General features: G+C 41.0%; 4 protein-coding genes across 6 annotated transcripts; all 4 read right to left on the bottom strand.

The window, feature by feature from the left end:
• Positions 1–733: 733 nt before the first annotated feature.
• Positions 734–6,274, bottom strand: tmprss2 (transmembrane serine protease 2). 3 transcript variants are annotated; one of them, XM_027273296.1, is made up of 16 exons: positions 6,166–6,192; positions 5,944–6,025; positions 5,396–5,551; positions 5,057–5,091; positions 4,715–4,904; positions 3,253–3,345; positions 3,046–3,162; positions 2,826–2,955; positions 2,510–2,626; positions 2,329–2,369; positions 2,070–2,238; positions 1,796–1,968; positions 1,602–1,697; positions 1,296–1,438; positions 1,052–1,204; positions 734–968 (listed from the first exon to the last, which is right to left on the bottom strand). In XM_027273296.1, the coding sequence occupies exons 4-16, from the start codon at positions 5,069–5,071 to the stop codon at positions 960–962; spliced, it is 1,446 nt and encodes a 481-aa protein (XP_027129097.1). In that variant the 5' UTR covers positions 5,072–5,091; positions 5,396–5,551; positions 5,944–6,025; positions 6,166–6,192; the 3' UTR covers positions 734–959. The 3 variants fall into 3 exon arrangements, with proteins under 3 accessions (XP_027129097.1, XP_027129099.1, XP_027129098.1); XM_027273298.1 differs by lacking the exons at positions 5,396–5,551; positions 5,944–6,025 and having other exon boundaries at positions 6,177–6,274; XM_027273297.1 differs by lacking the exons at positions 5,396–5,551; positions 5,944–6,025 and having other exon boundaries at positions 6,166–6,250.
• A 719-nt stretch (positions 6,275–6,993) lies between these two features.
• Positions 6,994–11,947, bottom strand: acat1 (acetyl-CoA acetyltransferase 1). The gene is made up of 12 exons (XM_019255022.2): positions 11,793–11,947; positions 10,612–10,659; positions 10,423–10,540; positions 10,246–10,341; positions 9,781–9,881; positions 9,376–9,519; positions 9,140–9,290; positions 8,953–9,048; positions 8,721–8,834; positions 8,458–8,522; positions 7,879–8,036; positions 6,994–7,436 (listed from the first exon to the last, which is right to left on the bottom strand). The coding sequence occupies exons 1-12, from the start codon at positions 11,841–11,843 to the stop codon at positions 7,316–7,318; spliced, it is 1,263 nt and encodes a 420-aa protein (XP_019110567.1). The 5' UTR covers positions 11,844–11,947; the 3' UTR covers positions 6,994–7,315.
• A 1,380-nt stretch (positions 11,948–13,327) lies between these two features.
• On the bottom strand, positions 13,328–17,071 carry mmp30 (matrix metallopeptidase 30). Its single transcript, XM_019255030.2, has 10 exons — positions 16,864–17,071; positions 15,696–15,943; positions 15,438–15,586; positions 15,235–15,360; positions 14,984–15,145; positions 14,378–14,891; positions 14,156–14,280; positions 13,899–14,058; positions 13,718–13,821; positions 13,328–13,636 (listed from the first exon to the last, which is right to left on the bottom strand). The coding sequence occupies exons 1-10, from the start codon at positions 16,960–16,962 to the stop codon at positions 13,533–13,535; spliced, it is 1,791 nt and encodes a 596-aa protein (XP_019110575.2). The 5' UTR covers positions 16,963–17,071; the 3' UTR covers positions 13,328–13,532.
• Positions 17,072–17,851: 780 nt separating this feature from the next.
• LOC109137323 (collagenase 3) lies at positions 17,852–20,861 on the bottom strand. The gene is made up of 10 exons (XM_019255035.2): positions 20,747–20,861; positions 20,400–20,647; positions 20,176–20,324; positions 19,606–19,734; positions 19,356–19,517; positions 19,107–19,236; positions 18,873–19,006; positions 18,629–18,788; positions 18,435–18,538; positions 17,852–18,303 (listed from the first exon to the last, which is right to left on the bottom strand). The coding sequence occupies exons 1-10, from the start codon at positions 20,843–20,845 to the stop codon at positions 18,194–18,196; spliced, it is 1,425 nt and encodes a 474-aa protein (XP_019110580.2). The 5' UTR covers positions 20,846–20,861; the 3' UTR covers positions 17,852–18,193.
• Positions 20,862–24,032: the final 3,171 nt, after the last annotated feature.

The following is a 24,032-nucleotide window of genomic DNA, read 5'->3' as shown; positions in this document are numbered from 1 at the left end:
ACCTGTCTCTCTCTCCATGCACTCACCTGTCTCTCTCCATGCACTCATGAGGTCACACCGCGACAGTGACACCTACTGGTGATTTCTTGGTACTACCCTCTGTACTGTACTGTTCAGTGTGTAAAACTCTGCACGTCTGACATTTACATCAAGGAAATTGTTTTGTTTAAAGGCCACACAGGAAATGTAACATGGAAATAGCACATGTCACGGACCGCTGGCAGATCTGCAATGAATATGAAAAACACACATGGAAAACAAAAGTTACAGCTACATGTTTGTCAGTGAAAAGAGGAAATGCAGACACAGAAATTGGTTGTTTTTTTAAGTGTTGTTTATTCCTACAAGCGGCTTTCCAAGTAAATTAACAGTTCCTTTACCCCATTGTTGTCTGCATTTCCATATATCATTTGCTTCCTTTTGACATGTTGACGTGTCAGAGCACAATGAACGGCAGACAAACTGGCTGCAGCACTGTGTCAAAGTGGTGTCAAAGTTCCACTGTTATCGGAAACTTCTTTTGGGGTTAAAATAATGTCCCTGGAATATGATTTATGCTGTGGAGGAATTTCTTCAGGTGGTCCTAGTCACTGGGAAAGTGACTGTAGAAACATTGACTAAAGAAGATGGCGGAGGGAAGACGTGTTCTAGAGAACGTCTGTCACAAAATGTCAAACCAAAACTCTTTGTGCAAAAATTTGTTTTATTACAACAAATAAATATTGATACTCTTTGTGCAAAAATTTGTTTTATTACAACAAATAAATATTGATTCTGTTGAAATACAATGATTCAATCTGTACTAATAACTAGCATATAAAAAAAACAATGGAATAATACATCAGTTTTATTTGTACCATCTTTTTGGAGCTTCAGATTTAAAGTGCAAAGTGTGTGTTTAAGTAAGTACTGCTGATTGATGAAAACATGGTCGGTCTTCAGATTCACCACGAACTCTGTCATTCATTCTGTGGAGACGGACAAAAAATTAATGATGCATTCGAATGTACAGACTAGAATAGAGGATCACGTCTCTGTTGCATTGACATACCTGCATTTGCTTGTATACCCAGTCGATGAAGTAGGTGACGTTGCCGTAGACACCTGGCTTGTTCTCCCAAGCACATCCAATCCCCCAGCTCGTGTCCCCTACCAGCCACCATACATTTCCCTCTTTGACCACCAGGGGCCCTCCACTGTCACCCTGCAGCACCCAAGAGGAGTATATATATATATATCTCAGGTTGGTGTGTATGTGTATGTGAAAGTGCGTGTGACAGGAACTCCTTTCTAACCTGACATGTATCGACTCCTCCCTGCAGCTTGCCAGCACAGATCATGGCCTTAGTGACCTCCCCGTTTAAAACGTCAGGTCTGTTGCAGGTCTCTCTGCTGTAAATAGTCACTTGGGCCTGATTTAGAGTGTCAGGGGATCGTCCTGAAAAGAAAATAATAATGGTTGTACTCACACAGTAAGCCCAGTCAAGTGTTCCCTTACATGTACTTTAAACTTTGAAGAGCAGGTGACCTCCGAGGCAAACACAAATAATCTACAGGGAGGAATGCTAAGTACGTGTCCAGAAACGGTTTTGTTGGCTCACCACTTGACCTCAAGGCTCCCCATCCTGTAATCCAGGCTTGACGTTCAGCAGAGAGGTCCACGCCAACGTTGGGGAGACACACAGGCTTCACTGTCGCTGAGACATAAACGTGTATGTTGACATCATCAATGTAGAAATCACAAGAACTCATAATTCATGTTCCTAAAGAATGAGTTTTACCGGCTAGTGCCTACCTGAAAATGTCAGAGGCGTGTGGAGCTTTAGAAGAGCAACGTCATTGTCATTAGTGTTTCGGTTATAGTCCTTGTGATTAATGATTTGTTCAACCGCTGTGCCAACATCGTACGCCAACCGTGACAAGCGCACGTCGCCAGAGTAAACCAGCCACATGTCAGGATTGTTGTACCTGCCATGAGGTAAAATAGTCAAACACAGCAAACACAAATCTCTTTCCTGACAGTAAAAAACAAGTGAAGGACCTTAATGGTGCAAAGAATAGGTACTTACGTTTGGAAGCAGTGTGCAGCAGAGAGAATCCAGTAAGGGCTGATAATGGAGCCTCCACAAATATGTCGACCACGAATCTGGAGACTGACCTGCCACGGCCAGGCTCCATTTACTGCTGCTGTACCACCCACAATACGAGTGCTGGGGGCTGCTGAACTCTCTCCACAATCTGAGGGTGGGGGCACACAGGAAGTCTGGATAAATATACACTGCACATATCTCCTAAATTCATACATATTTCAGCGGTGTAGTAGCTTACCAATGCAGTGAAGTTTGACAGCTTGGGCTGAGCAGGTTTGGCTGCAGAGGATGGCAAATACAAAACACAGGCAGTTAATTTATAGAGTTTAATAAGATTGATTGGGTGGGAATCAAACAACTGTGGCACTATGAGACTGTGTATAACATTATTATCCAGTGATGCAGAGGGACCGTGTTACCTGTAAGCGAGCTGTGACTGTAAACGTGATCCGTGGTCACTTCCAGGCTTCAGCTTCATGTATCCCTTCGAGGCCATCGAACCTGCACTGGCTTCAGCGGAGTACGCATAATCCTGCCTGTGGAACGGACACAGGGAGAAAGAAAGAAAGAAAGAAAACATGTGATCAGAGATGTTTCCTTTGGGGAAAACACTGAATACCTGTGAGGTACAAGCAGCAATATAAGCTCTGGCTGTATGTGTTGACTTAAATACGGCAGAAAGAAAACACTCTGCAAAAGGGGGACATGAATAATAGTGAAGAAGACAATCAGCACCTCTGGTACCCTATCTGCTGACACACAGCTCTCCCATAGTTGTCGTCCCAGTTTTCAGCGCACACCGGCATCCACTTCTCGCTGTCAGATGAGTAACTTTGCAGGATGAAGTTGGTCCCGTGGAGGCGGACTGTGAAGCAGAGAGAACAATACCATTTAGCCACCATGCTGTTTACTTCAGGCGGATACTGTCTCTGTGTTTGTGTGATGTTGGTCTTACAGCACTGAGATTCATCCTCTCCATGAGAACAGTCCTTAACACCGTCACACCACTGGGAGCGACTGAGACACTTCCCGCCACTCCTGCACGACTTTCCCAGTAAACACTGGAAATATACTGCAAACACAGAGAGATGTATACAGCACACATGTAAGAGCACAAAGGAATCTGCTGAGATGATCGTCAAAGATCTTCTTATATACTTACAGAAGTACCAGAGCAGGAGGCCGGCCACTGCCAGGATAAGAAACACGCACAGGCATGCACTCAGGATGTGTTTCCATCGACATTTCTTTATGTCTGCAAGGCAAAAAAAAGAAATAATTGGCATGAAAACTCAATGTGATGTTCAGGAAACCAATATGAGGTGATGTGAGCTTTGTGACATGTGTTATCCTGCTGGATAATATAGAGGATTGGTAATAAAGCAGTGGGCACAATCAGCCACACTACGTAGGAAAGCTGTGGCCTTTAAAGGATGCTCAGTTGGTACTAAACAGACCAAAGTGTGCCAAGAAAATATCCTCCACACCGCTGCAACGCCACCACCAGCCTGAAAAGTTGATACGAGGCAGGAGAGATCCATGCCTTTGTGTTGTTTACTCCAGGTCCTGACTCTACCATCTGAATGCAGCAGCAAAACTAGAGATTCATCAGACCTGGCAGCGTTTTTCTAGCTCTTCTGTTGTCTTGTCTTTGGTGAGCCTCTGTCTTATTGTAGCTTCAGTTTCCTGTGGAATTAAGCTGCTGTAGGATCTGCTTTGAGGTTGGACGTGTTGGGTATTCAGAGTATTCCAGTTGTTGTAACAAGTGGCCTTTCTATCATTATCTTTCATTCATCAATCTTTCCTGACCTGAAGGCGTTTTTCGCCCAGAGCACTGCAGACAAACTGGATATTTTCTTTCTTTTATTCTTCTTTTTATTAACGTTTAGGACTGTAAACCCTGGAGACAGACAGTGCATGAAAACAGCAGATGTTTCGGAAACGAAACACTGACAACAGATTTGCAGTGAAGCTAGTTATGTAAAAATAAAATGCAAATGCAAGTCTCATGTTCATCTAGATTTATATCACACATGCAAATATCAGACTTAGCACACTTTAGATATAAAATACAGTATAAAGTCTTATATCATGAGTTAAGCCACCTCTAAATTTATAGATTTCACACTCTATATTTTATTTTACCTTGTTATTATTCCATGATAAGCTCAGAAGTGAAGCATTATGCTTCACTTCACAAGATTAAGCTGCCCTCGCCAGCTTCAGACAAGGTGCTACTGTATGTATTCAGTCAACAAGCCGATCATAATGCACTTGAAACATGTTCATGATGTTGAATGAAGCAGAGTTTTAAAAGTAGTTTTTTCTCTGTTAATCTACTAATTTGCCCTCCTTTAATGCCGACATATGAATCTACACCCAACATTAGCTTTTTATCTGCCATAAGCATCGAGCACTTAATTAAAACTTTTATTATTTCTTATTTAAAACGTTGGACACACATAATATCGGTTAATGATTATGTGGACTCACAGTGGATGTTTCCATTCACATGACTCGATATTTCTCTTATGACTAACTCAAAGTCATTCTTCACACACCCTCTTTTATTTTGCACAATATCACCTCACAAAGGCTCGTGACATCAATTATTATTCCTGTACCTTTCTTTTGTCCTGTGTTTTGTGGCATTCCAGGTGTTCCAGTCTGGTGGGTGTTGATGGTTGTGGGACTGACGGCAACATAACTGGGGATCTGTTGTGGTAAGGAAGGGTAGAGACCCTTGTGTTGGGCGTATGGAGGGGGTCTTCCTTCCTCTTGCTGGAATGCTCTGTTGTCGTAGACTGGAGGTCTCTGGAATAAAGAGATGGGAATAAAAACAGTTTCTGTACTCAGAAAAAAATGATCAAATAAAGAGTTAACTTTAAAAAAAAGAGGAAATATATGAAGACGTCGTCTATGCAAACGTTCGGAAAAGTTCTCTTTTATTCTGAAACTGAACTTACCTGATTATTATACATGCTCAGACCAGTTCCACTGCCTGTAGAGAGACCACCAGACCAGAAAAGGGTCACACAAACTGATGATATGTATTAATGGATGGACACCCTGCATGACTAAATCATAACATTCACAGAAGCAATATTCAAAATTGAATTTAGCAACCTGTTCATTAAGTTTATTAACGTAAAAACTACCTAAACACATTATCCGTCTTCCCCCAAAAAAAAAAAATTTGTAGGGGTTTTTTCGAATCAACATTTCTACATTTCAAAAGCACAACACCAAAAATTCTCTAACTCTGAGTTTATGAAAATATTTATAAAACCTATTTTTCATCCTACCTTACAATTCCCACAAATATCTTCAGCACTCTGGCTCTGTCTGCCTCTTTACTAACACTCTCTCTGCTTGTCATGTTCTTCCCATTCCTCCATGTAAATCAGCAGCCAGGACCACACCTTTTGCACTGAGTACACAACCCAGCCTGGTGTGCGCCACTTGACATGGACAAACAACAGGTATCGATGAAGGTTGACAATTGATACTCATTATTTTCTTTGAGATAAGACGAATGAAGTGAAAACATTGAACGCGGGGCCGTGTTCATTAAGCAGTGGCCATCCATTGATTTGTGACAGGAAAGTGTAATTTAGGAATTCAATTCAGCAGTGTAATACACTGTGTGTGTTTCATACGCATCCTGGTTTTTCTTCAATAATTAATTGCATTTAAAACCAGCCTCACTTTGATTGTGTGTCTGTTGTAAAATCTAATTTTGCTGCATGAAACCTTGCAAACTAAATACATTAGTTAACAAACAAACAATCAGTTCATCTGTGCACAAACACAGATATAAAAGATGTGCCATAATTGTAGTTTAATGATCTACCTTTGATTCACCCCCAATAAAATACCAATTCTTGGAAATGACTGAAGGAAATGCTGCAGCCAAAGCAGCCACTTCTGTGTGACTGAGAGAAGGAACGAGAGTCAACAGGCCAAAAGTGGTCACAGACTGTTTGACATACCAAAAGCTGGCATCCAGACATGACCTTATAGGATAAAAATATTTAAGCCTCATGTGAAAAGGCACAATAGACTCGGTTCTTACTTTATACGTACTATTGTTTGTCCCCCCGAAAGAGAAGCCTCTGCTGCGATTAATCAGTAACGTCCAAACAAATGGGAAGGTGGACGTAAAAATACTGACTGGCCAAGGACTTTTTAGACCCTGTTAATATTTAACTCAATGTTTGACTGTGGTAAATGACAGGAAAAGTAATGAAAGTAGGAATGAAAGACAAGTCATCCAGTAATAGACGTGCAGAAAATAATGACCGGAACAGCTCAACCCTTGATCTAAAATTAGTTACTGGAAACACACAAGGAATCGCTCAAATAAAGACGTGCAAAAACAAAGTCAAATGTAGGCGTCACAAATCGAGGAAATGTAAAGAAATAAACAAAGGTTTAGAGCTCCAATCACTTCATTATGACCTTACTATGTAAACTGGCTGTGCTGATTATAAAGCCATTAACTTGAAGGTTGCTGGTGTGCAGGTTCGTTACCTTCAAGGGTCAGTTCATTTATGTGGATCAATGTTTTGACATATTTGGCATCATCTACGGCAAAACATGCAGAGTTTGATGGGTTTTTTTTTTTGTTGCTTTGGACACCACAAACTATTTTTTTCCACCTTCATTGTTTTAAAGTAACTCAAGAAATTTCAAGCAAACACCTCAAACCCAGAGCTGGTATATGTTAAAACCCTTTAACCACCGATTACTAAGTATAAATACACAGAGAACCTGTTGCGTAAAGGTGACATGCTTCAAAATTCCACTGTGCAATTCGAGTGCACGCAACATTACAAGGGAAATTGCAGCATCTAGTGGCCAGCTTCAGATTACAGAACAGAATTACAATAATATGTACTTGTTTGTTGTGAAACTTGATTTATTGTAGGTCAAATCTTTAGAGAGCATCAACCCCAGAGTCAGAAATATTCAACAACCAGCAGCGGTTTCGTAAAAACTATTTATTTAACCATCTCACTTTAGAGTTAAATATTAAATCACTTATGCACAAAAGGAGTGTGAAACACTGGAGTCATGACATCATGACAGTGGAGTCCTACTTTGCTGTTTGAGTAAGGCCGCTGGCAACAAAGCTGTAACAGGTGCATTCTTCAGTAAAAAGCTAGTTCACGGAGGTTCGGTAGTCAACACACAGACAGAGAGAAGCTTCCTCGTCAGGTTTTCTACAGCTTCTGGATCACAATAGATGAAGCTCCACCACCTCCGTTGCAGATGCCTGCCAGCCCGTACTGGCCTGGCTTCAGGTTGTGCACCATGTGACCCACGATTCTCGCCCCAGACATCCTGTAAAGAGAAGAGCAACAAAGTATAATCCAGAATTCAGACCATCATGTTGTAAATGTTTTGCACTCCTGTCCTCTGCGAGCCAGACGTTGATTTTCATGCCAAACAGCTGCTAATGCAGTACGTGGTAGTGGAGGAGACGAGAGAGGCAGCTCTTAAGAGGGCCACTTACCGTGTTTGTGTATGACCGTGAGCTATGTACTGTATGATCAGGGCCACTTCATCAACAGCAGACATTAACTGAATGTCAGAAATGACCTCCACTTTCTCTGGCTTCCCACTTCAGTCTATAAATGAAACTACAGCTTCACACGTCTTTTAACCTCAGCGGTATAAATAAATAAATGCTCAGAGGCAAAAAGAAGTGTTGGCAAGTAAAAGGTTCGCTGCTGTGGCGACGCATAGGCTTAATGAAAACATACATGCAAACTAAACTGCTTACCCGATGGGGTGTCCCAGTGACACGGCTCCCCCGTTAACGTTGACTTTTGCTGGGTCGATGTCCAACATCTTCATGTTGGCCAGCGCGACCACGCTGAAGGCCTCGTTGATCTCCCACATGGCGATGTCGTCCTTCTTCAGCCCCGCTGCATCCAGAACCTGACAGACACACATGGTGGAAGGGGAAATGTGTGAACACAACTGCATCCTTAAAGAGTGTGAGTCGGGATACAGAACTTTATTCTCCTTCTACGTAGACTCCCTCCTTCCTGGGATGAGTGAATGAAATGGCAGATCAGCTACCTAACATTCATTCTGTGTGTAACTCGATGATAAGCCAACATTAGACTTTGTGGACTCTCTGCAGCTGGCATCTGTACTCTGCCAGACCTTCCAACATCTCCAGAATTTATGGTTGCATCACATCAGTTTTAGTTGTTGAACTTTCACCCAAAAGAAATTAATAATTTACGTTTCTAAACTGTGGTTTTGGATCAAGGTCTTCAGTATTTGGATCAAGAAGTTTCAGATACCCGATATTTCCAATGTCACCCCCGTCCTCCAAAGAACTCATACTCACCTTTGGTACAGCAAATGCAGGAGCGATGGGGAAATCAATGGGTGCAACGGCAGCATCGGCAAAAGCTACAGAAAGAGATAAGAAGACAGACAAACATCAAGTGTGCAAATAATTTCACAAAAAAAATCTAATCAAAACAAAAACAAAAAATAAAAATAATACCGTTCATGACTTTATACAAGAGTGCAGGAATATGTTTTTATGTTTTAAACTACTAAATGTATGTCCAATTTTATTTGTGTATGTGTGTGTGGAAAGCTTACAGACAATCCGGGCCAGTGGAGTGACGTTGAGTCTCTTTGCAGCGTCGGCTGTCATCAACACGAGAGCAGCTGCTCCGTCGTTCAGTGTGCTGGCATTGGCTGCTGTCACCGTGCCTAAAAGGCAAAACAGCACACGTTAAAACACAAAAAGGTTCTTTGAGCATTTGACTCTCAGACAAAAAGTGGCTTCATGTTTTAAATGAATGGAAGTAAAAAGTAGCCGCATCATTACCGTTCTCTCTCTGGAACACCGCCTTCAGTTTGGGAACTTTGCTGAAGTCGACCCGCCTCCACTCCTCGTCCTCAGACACGACCACGTCAGGTTTGCCTGCAAAAGCACGCCAACGTCAAAAACGATATGTTGTGCTGCGTAACGTAAATGATGAAGGTTCACTGGTGCTCGAGCAGCACGCCTGTACCTCTCTGGGGAATGCTCACTGGTACGATCTCCTTGGCCAGAATGCCGGACTCGTATGCCGCTTTGCTGCGGCTGTACGAGCCGATGGCGTAGGCGTCCTGCTCCTCTCTGGTGATCTGGCTGTTCTTGGCTGTGTTCTCTGCACAGTTGCCCTGTTAAAGACGGTAAAAAACGGTAACTCACTTCAATTATTAAATAAATATAATGTCTTATTTAAGAAGCTCAGTTGATGGTTACCATGTGAAACTTGTTGTACACGTCAGTGAGTCCGTCCTTGACAATGAGGTCTTCCATCTTCACGCCTCCGTAGGATGGCGTCTCTCTGGTCATCACATAAGGTACGTTGGACATGCTCTCCATGCCTCCTGCCACCATCACATCCTAGAAAAATCACGCACAGGCTGCTGTAGATTTATCTGCAGTGACAACTACAGTCTGTTTGTCTTGGCTTCTTTTCAATAACTATGTGACGCATGTGTATGAAAGGTCACTTTTTCTGTAGCTTATTGTATTTTACAGGTTTTGGGGATTATCAGTCATGTCTGAGGATCATCTTTAATCATTTAAGCTGTCAAAACTTGCTTTTTCCATGGATCAGATTTGTGTTTTCATGTATGCACGGTCACTTAATGCTAAAACTACCTGGTGTCCGCACATGAGACTCTGTGCTGCCATCATGATGGACTTCATCCCGGATGCACAGACTTTGTTTATGGTTGTTGCCGGAGTGCCGAGGGTCAAGCCTGAAGATCCAATCAGAGACATTTGCATTAGTAAAAATAAATAAAATAAAAGTCTGTATGTTTGTGTGTGATACAAATCAGAATGGTCAATCACAGCTGCATGTTTTGAACATTAGTTTCTAACCTTTCTGTAACTTTGTATACCAATAATGATATAACTCTAAAAAGCTGCTATAGCAAAACACTGTATCAACCTGCAGCTGCATACTTTTGGTCTTCATGTTTATGTATAATGTGCGGCTTTCAGCTGCTCTCAGCCAGGGGACGTCGCTTCTGATTTGTCGAGTCAGCTCGTGTTTTGGCTGCAATGCCAATATTTGAAATATTTTGGAGTGCTGGTGAAAATATACCGATGTGGTTATACCTGCTCCGAGCAAAGCTTGTCTTGTGGGGGCCTGTCCTTCTCCTGCCTGAAGCACATTGCCCATGTAGACTTCCTTAACCTCTTCAGGGGCGATCCCTAAACACAAAAATCATTAAATCAGCTCATGACATACAATGGGAATGGGGGAAAACTCAGGCCATTACATCAAGTACATACCTGCTTTGTCTATGGCTCCCTTAATGGCAATGGAGCCGAGTCTGGTGGCCGGTACTGCCGCCAGGCTGCCTTTGAAGGAGCCCATCGGAGTGCGGACTGCGCTGACAATGACGACTTCCTGAAACCGTGCATTGATTAAAAACTGGTCCAAACCGTTTTGACAACAGTCAGCTCCTGTAGTTTACTTACATTGAGCGAAGGGCGAGACGAGTAGGTTCTTGAGAGGTACTTGTGAGCCTGCAATGACAAGATGAAGATACTTTATTGATCCCGAAGGGAAATACAAGCATCTAGTAGCAACATACAAAAAGATGTTATAGAGTTAGAGTTTCTATTTCTAATCCCAACTTTTAAATCAAGTCTGCGGCAGAATTTTTCAAGAAAAACTCTTGAATAAGAAGGACTGGATTCAGAGTATCAAAGTTTAAGTTGGATTTATTATTCTTGTACAAGAAGGAGCGTTTAACAGTGCAAGACACAAAGTTACAGAGAAAAGGCTCCTCGAGGAGCTCTAACTGTTGGTTCTTATACATTTTTTAAAAATAGACATTATAACATTCTTTTTTTGGTTTTCTGCTCAGTAATGAGCATTAGGTTTTATATCCAAATGATACTCCTTGATTTATAATTATCTCTCCCTGCCAGCCTCAGTAAATCAGAGGCCAACTAAGGGAAGTGCACGAGACATGCAAAAGACAGGATATGAATTTAAACATCTGCACTTCAGTATAATCCTAATTTTTATAACAAACAGCTCAGTGCATAGGGAGGACGGTGGCTGGTTCAGCATCTCTCTCCACATGTGCATGTCTATGAGGCCTTTGAAAGTGTGTGGTTGTATTTAGGGGTTAAAATGCATGTTAAAAAAAGGATTAATAAAAGTATCTCTTCTTTTTTTTCAATCAAAATTATTGTTATTGCAGTATTATTAACTGTTTTAAAGAGAGAAGGTGGAGAAACATGAGGGCAGACACAGACAGGTGACATTAACCTGCAGCAAGTGATGAAACACGAGCTAAATATGAGATTTGAGCCAAGTTTGGTGTTAACACGAGTTAACCCGTGCCACCTGTCACGGGTTAACTCGGGTAAACTCGGGTTAACATGACCAGTCTCAGGTAAATCAGCTCTAACGCTGCAGCTCTGTTGTTTTTGTTTTTAGCAGAAACAGCTGATCCACCTGTCAGCTCTGCAGACACACACACACACACACACACACACACACACAGACACAGACACAGACACAGACACACACAGACACAGACACAGACACAGACACAGACAGACAGACACACAGCCTCGCAGCTTGTCTTTAGCACGAGCACACCTGTCACCTGTTACCTGTGCAGCATGACGTCAGTGTGACTTACCAGCCGCCTGCAGATGTGTCCCTGCACGCTGAGGAGTCCACTGGTTGACATGTTTGTTGTTTTTGGACAGACAGTGTCTCCGACTCACGTCCTTCAACCTTCAGCCACGCCGCGCAGCCGCAGAGAGTTAAATGCATCAGCCAATCACAGTGAGAGGTGTGTTTCCCCTCTGACGTCACCACCGGCCACTGGGCATTATGGTAGTTGTAGTTTCTTCCAAGAACTATCCCAGATAGCAAATATTTTGGCTGTATTATGGCATACATTTGGCATTTTTGGCCTTTTGGCTTAACTGCGGTATGATTAGGGTCATCCATAATAGATAAGGAGGCGAACAGCTGATTTGGGGCTCTTCTGGGACATTTATGGCTATATTTTGGAAGTCCACAATTTGTTTTGGGTGAATTTTGGCTTTCCTAATTTGGGCCTATTATAACCTTGCCACAATGCAAGCCAGATTTGGGCCAAAGCGAAGCCAAAAGATTTTTGCTATCTGGGATATATTGTGTAAAACAAAACATAAAATCAGCACTGAGGTAAAAAAAAAAACAAACAAAAAAAAACATTATTACTTATTTTGAACCTTTATATTTTATATTAGGGAAATTTCACATCCATAAATGTAAATTTCAAGATTCATCACCATTATTAAGCTTTGGTTAGTCTCTTAATAAAAAATGTCCATAATGAATATTCATGCAGATATTTTCAACAGTTATAACTAGAACTTTATTTATATGTGCGATTACAAAGTCTGTCACATCTAAGTTTTATTTCTGCTTTTCTGTTTTCATGCTTTTTCCCTTTTGATCCTTATTATAATATCATGTAACTATGCTGGTGCTATGTTACTATTGTACAACGTGAACTAGTATGACTGAATTCTTTATTTGTTTGTTTGTTCTTTTTTAATGAAAAGTGAAAATCAGTGTAAAAAAATCAGTTAAATGACTGTTCATGTGGATGTGCTGCAACCTTCAGCATCAACACATGAAAATTAGTTTTAAATTGAATAAGCATTCATGAATTAATGTCAGCAGCAGTTGCTCAGGCTGTAGGAACTTTGTGTCTGCAAGTCCAGTGTGAGAGGTGCCAGTTCATCTCCTAAACATTTCTGAGCTGCCCCTAACTGCCCCCAGGGTGCTGTTACATACCTGCCCATCACTCCATGTTTGCATTTTTATATACCCTGTGTGTGTGTTAGGTTATATTTTGGATCTATGTATGTAATATTTGAGTTAAAAAAGAATTTCCCTATTAAGGGTTCAATAAAAATCTTATGTTTTATCATGTTGTTCACTTGGATTAGACTTTAATTGCAGAGGTATGGAGGTCTGTAACTGCTGCTGGTTGCACCCACAGATTGCTCAACTGTGTGCACTGTTTACAACTACCTCTAAGGGTAGTTTTCCTTTTGCAACAATAAATAGAGATATAAACGGCCTCACACCGGAGCTGCCACATGTTTTCTAGTGCATCCTAATTCACAAACTCACACATGATAAAAAAAAAAGCTTTTAAATTCATTCTTGATTTTATTTTAACAAGCTTTATTAAATCACACTCAATGGAATCATTGACAGTTGTTTGCTGCCTACAGGATTGTTCTTCTATTTCATTTGTGCATTTTTATTTCCATACCGATTTCTGCAGAAAAGCCTCTACAAGCTGCTCAGGATTAGTAAGTGAAGTAGACCATTACCAGCTATTATTGCATATATATGTGGATTTGTTGTTTCTTTAGTCACAATCCATCCATCCATTGTTCAACAGAGTGCGGATGACTCTTCTTCGTCGGTAGTGGTACTCGACCTGTCTGGATCCGTAGGTGAAGTACAGGTAAGCTGAAAAAAAGGGGATGCTATTACCTTAAAGAAGCACTTATAATGCTCCAGCAGAGGGACTAACCTTTGAATAACACCTACCTCTGTTCTGGAAAGCAGCATCCACTCTAAAGCCAACACCGGGGAGATCCTTGTAAATGAATCTGGGGTACCCACCATCCATTCTGCCCCTCCTTTCATTGTAGCTGTATGAGTGATACGAGATGTTCATCAATGCATGGTATCTGTCTGCGTTTGGATCAAGGCTAGTGACAAACCTCACCTCCAGTATTTGTTCCTCACAAAGAAGAGGGTTCTCCCTTTGAATGACACATGGACAGCAGCATCCACCTTGGTGACAGATGAAGGGAAGCCGAAGTCGCTGAGAGGTTTGGGATAACCAGACATGACAATGGTTCTTCTGACCTCCCAGTACTGATTCCCTGTGATGTGAAAATATATTTGACAGTTCCCAAAAATGTAACTGAAGCTTTTGTTTTGGCAGAAAATTTCTTTTTATGGATCATGAACTAAATGTACCTTCAAAGAAAAAGGCGGATTTTTTATATTCATAAGCAGCATCAACTCTTTCGACTCCAGGCCAGACAGATTCAATTCTTCTCATGCTGACGCCGTCCCAGGACCTGCTCTTCTTCCAGAAATATCTGACAAATTCACACAAGATTCCATCATTAGCCGACAGTGTCCACAAAAATATTATTGTGTGTATATAACTTTAAAAAATAAACAGCTCTGTCTCACTTGTCTTTGAAGAAGTAAATATTGCCTTTAATGGAGGTTGCAGCATCAAAAATCAGGTGCCTGCTGCACCTGTCTGGAATAGGTTCTCCTGTGGGTTCTGCTGTGGGTTCTGCTGTGGGTTCTGCTGTGGGTTCAGGTGTTGGTTCGGGTGTTGGTTCGGGTGTTGGTTCGGGTGTTGGTTCGGGTGTTGGTTCGGGTGTTGGTTTAGGTGTTGGTTCGGGTGTTGGTTCGGGTGTTGGTTCGGGTGTTGGTTCAGGTGTTGGTTCAGGTGTTAGTTCAGGTGTTGGTTGTGGTTTTGGTGCAGGCCTGATGGTAGGCAGTGGATCTGGCTCAGGTTTAGTCGTCAGCTCAGGTTCAGTCGTCGGCTCAGGTTCAGTCGTCGGTTCAGGTTCAGTCGTCGGTTCAGGTTCAGTCGTCGGCTCAGGTTCAGTCGTCGGCTCAAGTTCAGTCGTCGGCTCAGGTTCAGTCGTCGGTTCAGGTTTAGTCGTCGGCTCAGCTGATCCGCCTCTGACTCCTTTGAGAAGCAAAAGACAAAGACACGGCACCGGTAAAGATCTTTCAGTCCAAGTCAGAGAGCTTCATGCAAAAATTCAGTTGAGCTCTCACCGTAAATAGCCTGTACTCCCCGCCTGTCATCTTCTGGTAGCATGTACCCATCTGTGTCCACATACATGTAGCTGGGATACATCAGGGCTGTCTCCACGTTAGAATGGGCTAATCCCAGTGCATGGCCAAACTCATGTGCTGCCACCAAGAACAGGTTGTATCCTGAAACCACAATGATGAAGTTACTGTGGTTACGTAGTAAGTTGTAATATTACATCACCTCAATAATAGTGTTTCCTGAGTGTCAGCACCTTCCGAGCTTAGTGTCCACTTTTCATCTTCATCAAAATGGGCGTCGCCTCCTCTGCCTTCCCCAGGTGAGAACGCATGTGCCAAGATCCCACCTTTCCCATCGAATGGAGCAAAATCTCCATGATCTGGTTTTCAGGAGGAGAAGAGTCAAGTTAGCACCAGTTCAAACATTTTCTCAAAGGGACCGAAGCCACTGCGTTACCTCGAGCCTTGAACATGATCATGATGTCAGCGGTGCCTCTGTAGATCTGCTTGAAATCCAGAGGAATGACGTCACTGTAGACTTTCAGAGCTTTGGCTATGGTGGCATCCACCTCCCTTCGAAACAAGTCTGGCGTGTAGTTCGTTATCCTATAGCAGTGTGAGAGTGAATACGGTCAACAGGAACTTTATTGTGCTTTATGTTTGAGTGAACTGCTTGCAGAGACTTGTTGCTATTTGTTCAGATCTTGTGTAATACCTGTATGTGACCACGGGCTTCTCCCACTTTGGTTCACCGTCAAAATGGCTATATCTGGTCACATCTGTGAATCCGCAGCGAGGTCGGGCCATCACCTCCATGGTGTTGGAGTCCAGTTGCCCTGTTACCTCCAGGCCAAAATACTCCTGCATTTTTCTGAGAGTGTCGTCAAACGAATCGAGAGCGCTTCGCCTGACAGTGTTGGGAGCGCTGACGCCCACATCAGAGAAAAACTGAGACAGATAGGCCTGCACGAAGAAGAACAGGAATAAACATTTATCAGATACTGGTACAACTTCAAATTTGTTTAATTTGACTGATTTGACATTTAGCTATTCACATTTAAGCATGCTGAATCTACTTTATTTTTTCTGTACTAACCATTTGGCGTATTTACATTTGGTGATTGTAGTTGTTTCATTGTTGGCAGACTCTGCATGTCTCTGCATGTATGTACTCTTGTATTAAGATAGTGATAATGCTGAACCAACATTTCCTACAAATCAAAAGTGTTAAACACGGGGTGGCTATTATTATCACCAGGGTTTGCTCTAATGATGACCTTCATTAAAAATTCTTCCACAAAACAAGACAACAGTTAAATTTGGGCGGGTCAGTTTTAAATATTGCAGGAGATTACAGAACAGTCAGGAGCAAAAGACGCCTCAGCGAGATAACCAGGTTGGTTTACTGTTTTCTGCTGTTGTGTGGAAAAGTATTTGTGCTGTGCTCAGCGTTAAAATCAAAGAGCGGCTGCTCAAATCAAATCAAATCGAACTGCAACTTTAGTCAAGTTAACTGTCTCTTTCATAACATTATTCTAACTGTTTGCATTGTTGGTACACACTGTATTAGACTATTATCAAACACACCATATTTACTGAGAAAGCGCTGTGCTGAAATCTGTCATCTCTAATTTTGGAAAAACATTTCTGTTTCTAACTTTTTTTTTACAAACAAACTCACATTAATTTAATCGCAGAGCTGAGCCGAAAGTTTGTCGTAAAGCTTTGAAATTAATATTCCTGTCAACAGAAGATACACGTTTCCTTTTCATGCTACAAAATTTAAAAGTGTGGATCTCTATTGTATCGTTTGAATGAGTAGAAATCTTGCACAATCGCAGAGAAAATCTGATATTCGCACACAGAGAACACCTTGTGTTTACCTGGGCTTTAGAGAGATCTTCTTGGCTGGGTGAACTCGTGGGCACAGTTCCACAATGTGCCACAATTACAACCATCATCACAGCCAGTGCACCATCCATGATTCCCCTTTCCTACTGCAGAGGTGCAGGGATATCTCCAGCTATTTGATTCTTCCTCCCAGGTTCTGCTCGGATGTAGAGTTGTGATGCACTAGCCGTGTTATTTCCTGAAAAAGTCAATTTTAATGTTTTGGATGTGAGACCTGATGGGGCAATAAAACATTCCTGCAAATGTCTGAACAGGCATAATATGTGTAGTAATGAGAAAGGGAATCGAGGCCAACAGCTGGAATGACGTGGGCCTGCATGAACATGATGCAAATCACAAATAGTGAACAAACTGTGCAGTTTGTTTTAATTAAGACAAGAGTTAACATGTTATTTGAGACATTGGTAACCTTTCCTAATGCAAAGGATGCAGTAAGCAAAGGAAACAAGAGAGGGAGCTACAACAGCAAGTGAAGCTTATACTAGTTGTAAATCATGATTGCCTGTGTGTCAACGCAGTGTTGTTGCTTCACCCCGGTGTGTGTTTGTGTGTGTGTGTATTCCCATTTATCTTCCTCTTCAGTAACTATGACATCAACATTTGCAGGGTTCACTCAAAACCTCCCACATAAAGACAGATCATAGTCAAGGAATAGCATATCAATAGTTTCAACAAGCTGTTATCCTCTGTATGTCTAATTATTAACTCACCACTTTGTGTACATATGTTCTTTACAGCATGAACGAGGTGGAAACGGACATAGGTGATGCATGCATTAAACATGTAACTATGTAATAAAAGTATTTTAACAGTTTATATGTAACCATTTGCAGGATTCCTATGTACTTTGTCAACAGGAGGCACATGTATAATAGATAAGGCTGTTATATAGGATGTGACTGTATTCATTCACTAAACGTACTCTTCACTGATAAAGGACAAATCTCTGAATGACTGGTATTAACACTTTATTATAAGCAAAAACCAAACAACAATGATAAAAACAGTACACTCTTCAAAATGGAAAACATTAAAATATAGTTTTACATGCATACATTATGGAAGACCCTGTTGATACAACAGTTGTACGTTGTATTAAAGTTGTGTAAATTGTATTGATTTGTTAATTCTTCTTTTATTGTCCAATTATATATCAATAAACATTTTATTAAATATCTGATCTCATATCCAGGCATCAATATGTATGTACATACAGACTAAGTATAAAAATAATATATTTTTTTTAAATACTGTTTGGCTACATAAACAGCTGTAAGACTTTAAGAATTATGCAGAATACAACTAGAAGTTAGTGCAGCGCAAGAAGTAGCTGTTCCTCAGCACGCGGTACAGCATCTTGCTCTTCAGGTCGTACTCAAACATATGCTGTCCACTGTAGATGTACGTGAAACCTGCAGAAACAGAGGCTGACAGTTAGTTTCTGTGATTAGTTTAGCATATAGAAACAGCTCTGTCGAACGGTAACAAACTCTGCCTACAACAATCAACCAGCGGAGACAGATCAGATTTAAATGTTACTCACTTCTGTACTGGAAGGCTGCGGACACCTTGCCAGTCAGGCCGGAGAAGGTCTCGTCCACTCGCTTGGGGTATCCCCGGTCCATTGTCCTTCTGGCCTCATCATAACTGAAGAAACAGAGACAGTAATTATACATTCAATAAGGGTAAAGAAAATCCATCTCACAAAAAAGAAATGAATATACACTCTGGACATACCTGTAGTATTCATTGCCGACAAAGAACAAAGTTTTGCGAGATGCCACGTCATAAAGGGCTGCATCGATTTTCTTTACGTTTCTTCTGAGACCAAAACTGGTGAGTCTCTTAGGATATCCATGTACAGGAGTATATCCACTGAAGGCCCACACTTTGCGATCTGCAGGAAGGAAAATAACAGAGTTTAGTAGAACCTTGAAATGGTGTCAAATTGGTGCTCCAAGAAGATAAGAAGAACGCTTACTTTTAAAGAGAAATACCCTGTCTGACTGTCGGCTTTCATAAGCAGCGTCGATGTTGTTGGGAGCATTGGGCCAGAAGCTTTTGATGAGACTTTGCTGGGGTGTGTTGCTCTGAGGGTAGCTACGCCAGAAGAAGCTGAGAACACACAAGAACAAAAGTTAGTTCAGAAGTCCACTCTTGTGAGTCAAGAGATCTCTCTTAATGGACTCAAACATTCAAATATTAGTTACAATACCTGTCCTTGAAGAAGAGCATTTCTCCTCGCAGGGTGGTGACAGCGTCCAAGACCATGGTTGAATCACAGGCATCGGGAGTAGTGGGGGGCTCAGGTCCGGGCTGGACTGGATCCTTGTCAGGGTTTGAACCTGGAGATCAAATAAAATCAGCATCTCATTGCGACAAACGAGTGCAACAATATCAAATATTTTGCAGAAAGTTTTGTTTGTGCAAAAAGTCATTGATAATCCAGCCAGTCGGTACGAACCATAGAGAGACTGGATGCCGTTGACATCATCCCGGGGCAGAACAAAGGTGTCAGGGTTTCTGTATGAGTACATAGGGTACATGAGAGCACCAGGATCATCAGAGTGAGACAAGCCCAGGGAGTGACCAAACTCATGGGCAGCCACCAGGAAGAGGACGTAGCCTACAGCAGAAAACACAGATTACAGCTCAGTTTCAGCTACTGTTGAGTAGCTACTCAATAAGAGACACTTTGCAGAGCATAAACTTACCGTTATTTGAGCGGAAAGTGAAGTCCTCATCTTCATCAAAATGAGCATCTCCTCCAATGCCAGAGGATGGGGCGAAGGCATGGGCAAGAGTGCTACCAGGGCCATCGAAGGGGTAATAATCACCGTGTGCTGTTGGTAAGAACATGTTCATGTCAGCATTTGAAATTACAATAAAAAACAGAACTGGGTTATCCATCATAATGCCATTCCTCTTTTGAAACACAAACATTTGGTGGATGCGTACATTCATTGTGGTCTATGCTTTGGCTGCAAGCTCTGGCATGTTGCCACCGGAATGGTTGTTGTTTCTATGTTATGTTGAGTGACACACATTATGTAATTGGACTGCAACTTTATGAATGGTCCATTATTCTCTACAAACATTCACATTTGTTAAAATTAACAAGATTAATTCTATACCAAGTTAGGTACTTGAACTCCTGAACTCTCTTTACAATGAGTACTTTTACTTTCGATACTTTAAGTACATTTTTCTGATAATACTTGAGGTAAAGGATCTGACTACTTCTTCCGCCACTTGTATTTAGTAGATAATTCTTCTGTACTCACCTCGGCTTCCAAAGGAGATCATGATATCAGCAGTGCCGCTGTTGATTCTGGTGAATCTCAGAGGGGTGACTTTGGCCCAAACCTGCAGAGCTCTGTTTATGGAGTCATCTACCTCTGACACAGACATGTCGGGAGTGTAGTTCTCTATCCTGTAGCACAGAAACAGGATTGTTAGACGGAGTTACGACAGTTTTTCTATCAATTTGTCTCTTTAGATCATTCACCTGTAGGTGAGGCTGTTTTTTTGCCACTTGAGGTTTCTTCCAAACGTGGAATAACTGCCGATGTCGTTGTCTGGAACGCCACAACGGGGTTTCTTCATCATCTCCAAGGTCTCATCATTCAGCCTTCCGGTGATATGGAGTCCAAAGAATCGCTGCATCTCACTCAGCTTCCTGGTGATCGGGTTGACCCCACGTCTGGTGTTTGGTCCGTTCTCCTCTGTCAGGTTGAAGAAATTCTTCAGGTAGTTCTGCAAAAAAAAGACTTTCAATACCTAGTAGCGCTGAACACATTATGAATTCAAAATAGTGAGAGCACATGCACGACAAGGCAAAAGAAACATACATACCTCCGCAAAATTCTCATCTTGCACAGTGATTTGTGATACCGGCAAGCAGTACACCGAGGCAGCTAAGCTCAGGATGATGCACAGACCACCAGACTTCATGGTTCCTCCTTGAATGTGACTTGTGTCTCTGCACCGGAGTCTGCTGTTATATAGTAGTGGATGCATTGAGGAGTGGGTGTGTTGAGCAACTACCTGCTCGAGTCAGTGACTCAAGAAGTCTTCCATATATGGATGACAGGAGATGAACGGCATTGATCACTAAGCCGACAGCTACAACCACAAAAATTCCCCAACAGGAAGTAGTTAAGATGACATAACACATGACACGATCTGGATAAATAAGATAAATAATATTGAAGTGTATACTTAGAGGTTAATAATTGTTCATGGTATGAAGCTGGACAGTTTCTTTATCGATGCTTTACACACTAATATTGTCTTTAAGCAGTTTAACAGGAGAAGTTGGCCACGGTACCTTGACTGAATTCTTTTAAACTTATTTGATGATTTTCTTTATTTCTTGCTTGAGAGACTTTCTGATATTCCTCTTTGATTTTACAGCAGCCTGGACTCTTCTTGACCCAGAAACTGTCTACTCCAACCCTCAGGCTGTTGTTGCTGCTGATAAGACAGTGGTTTTCCCCCCCGTGAGTAAGCTGAAACAAGCCGTGTCGTGTCGTGAACAATAGGCCTTCTGGTTATGGAGTTTTTGTAGATGCCATAAATAACTCACCGAGCACTTTACGACAACTTAATAGCTTTAACGACTTTCTGTTTGTGAGTAAGAGTCATATCAGATCTTATTGTGTTTGACTCCTATATTTATTTGATCTACTTTGCTTAAATTTGCATATTTTATCTTGTTTATTTTTTATACTTAGGTAGTTAGTTCTACTGTTTTATACTTGGCATTGGGCTGATCTGGGACAAGGGAAACTCATTTTGTTCCATCCCATGTTTAACATGTGTGGAAATGACAAATAAAACTCCTTGAATCCTTGAATCCTTGAATTCCAGCGTCATCATCTTGAAAGGTAAGGTGCGCATTGGATTTTTAACATATTTTTGGATGCTGTACTGTAACATACAAAGACATAACCTTTTCAGTTGATAGAGGATAGAAGCCGTGCATGTTTCCTCACGTCAACAAGGTTATTTTTTATACTTATAGATCTGTAAAAATCTCTCTCTCTCTCTCCCTACATGTATTTACATTTCCGTTGCTGTTTCCTAACATCGGACACTGGGAGGAACAACAACAATGTCATTGTGCAACTTATGTCTCAGGTAAATTGACCAACACTTGGAAGTGAACTGCAGACAGTAAGAATGAAAGTGTTGCAATACAAGAGTTTGACGCCTCGTTTGTGGCCTCTAACAGCCACCGCTGCTTCGAAAAGCATTTGTGAAATTTAAAAAATAAAAAACTCTTTACTGGAACTACTGGCAAAAAAACTGGCAGCTGTGGTTGACAGAATTTTACCGTAATAAATACAGTATAACTTTTTCTAATATTACGGTAAAAGGATGTTAGTGCTGTTGATTTCACATCTAAGGTTGGCATTTTGTCGTATTGCTGACATGAAAATACCACATGAATGCCGAATACTGTCCTGAAATATTACAGTATTTTACTGTACAATTAACAATCTCAAATCTAAAATATTTTACTCTTATTTATCCTTGTATGAATTCCTTTAAAATGCTGTATACTGTAAATGAAAGGTTTTAAATGTGACTGTGATTTACTGTAGACAATCATATTTTACGGTCTTTTACTGTCATGGTTTGGTCATTTTTACACACATTTTGTTGAAATTTTATCTTTTGACCAGTGTGTAAAAATCACAATTTGCAATACCCTTATTAAACAATTTGTGTCATTGAACCAGCAGAAAACAGTAAACAAGTAATATGAAAAAGGATAATTCATGTTTCCACGACAATGTACTATGTGTGTGTGTGCATGTGTGTGCTATAAATAGGAATTATGTGTTACTGCAACAACATTTTTCATAACCCCCCCTCTGCATTATTCATCACTGAAGTGTATGATTAGACCAGTGTGGTTAATGTCAGACATGACGCACACGCACAGACACACAAATAGATTCTCTGCTCACTTAGTTAGATTAAATATATCTAATAATTTGTTCCATGTATAACAAACTTATAATTGTATTTCAGTCCAAAGTCATATTTTATTGTAAGTATTATCGTATGTATTGAACCAATATGAATATGAATAACAACAGATTCATGATACTGCATTGTGTCAGACAGCTTTTATGCACAAATCAGCACTTCTGCTTCTGTTTCCTGACGTGAATTTACAGTTGGTGGGAGGAAAAACTCCTTACACTCCGACATGAGTGGAACTTTGCAAAAAAAATTTAAGTCATCAAGTTCAAATCGGTTCGGTTTTATTTATATGAAGCGCAAAATCATGAAAAAGTTATCTCATGACACTTTTCATATAAAACAGGTACAGACCGTACTTTTAATATTATTTTTTAGAGATTCAAAAACAATTCCCACCATGAGCAAGCGCTTGTGGGAGGCAACTTCCTCACTGGTGGCTGAAATGTTGGGCTGGTGCTGTTGCATAACAGCTCGTTTCTACATCGATGCATTATGAATTCAGCTTCATGTGACATGTCGACATTGACGAGTCATTGCATTAAAAAATTTGATGCATTTAAAATAATTTAACCTCAGATGATTGTAATTATAACCGTATCCATTCTTCACACTCTTTACTGTCGTCATTCTGACTCACTAAATAAGGGAAGAAATCATCATCATGTCACTCAGTAATGTTTGAAGGCAGGATATGATTACATCCATTATATCTGATAAAGCTCTGATTACTTGTATCCTGCGGTTTTAACTCCCAGACACGTAGGTACAGTGTTACTGTCAGATACTGTTCCCACGCTCACACATGTTTCAAATTCACACTGCCGACTTCTTTCCCCACATCAGATAAGTCCTGTGATTTTCATTAAATTTGACCATTTAAAACAGGTGGAACGCATCCTGACAGCTTGGAATATTGCTGTATGTTCTGATTTCACCACTTCACCACAAAATTAAATAAACATTGCTGGAATTGTAACTTCATAATTCCATGAAATGAGTGGAATATTGTAATAAATTCAGACTCAAACTCTGGGACACTTAAACCTGGAGTCTTGTAGGTTTAATCCGTAGTTTTTCATCTTTACTTATAAACTTTAAGGAGTTCATTTTGTAATGTGTACTCTCCTTTTGATATCCTTATACC

Source organism: Larimichthys crocea, chromosome XXII, assembly GCF_000972845.2.
Source record: "Larimichthys crocea isolate SSNF chromosome XXII, L_crocea_2.0, whole genome shotgun sequence".
Taxonomy (NCBI): domain Eukaryota; kingdom Metazoa; phylum Chordata; class Actinopteri; family Sciaenidae; genus Larimichthys; species Larimichthys crocea.
This window is presented reverse-complemented; position numbering and strand designations above follow the sequence as displayed.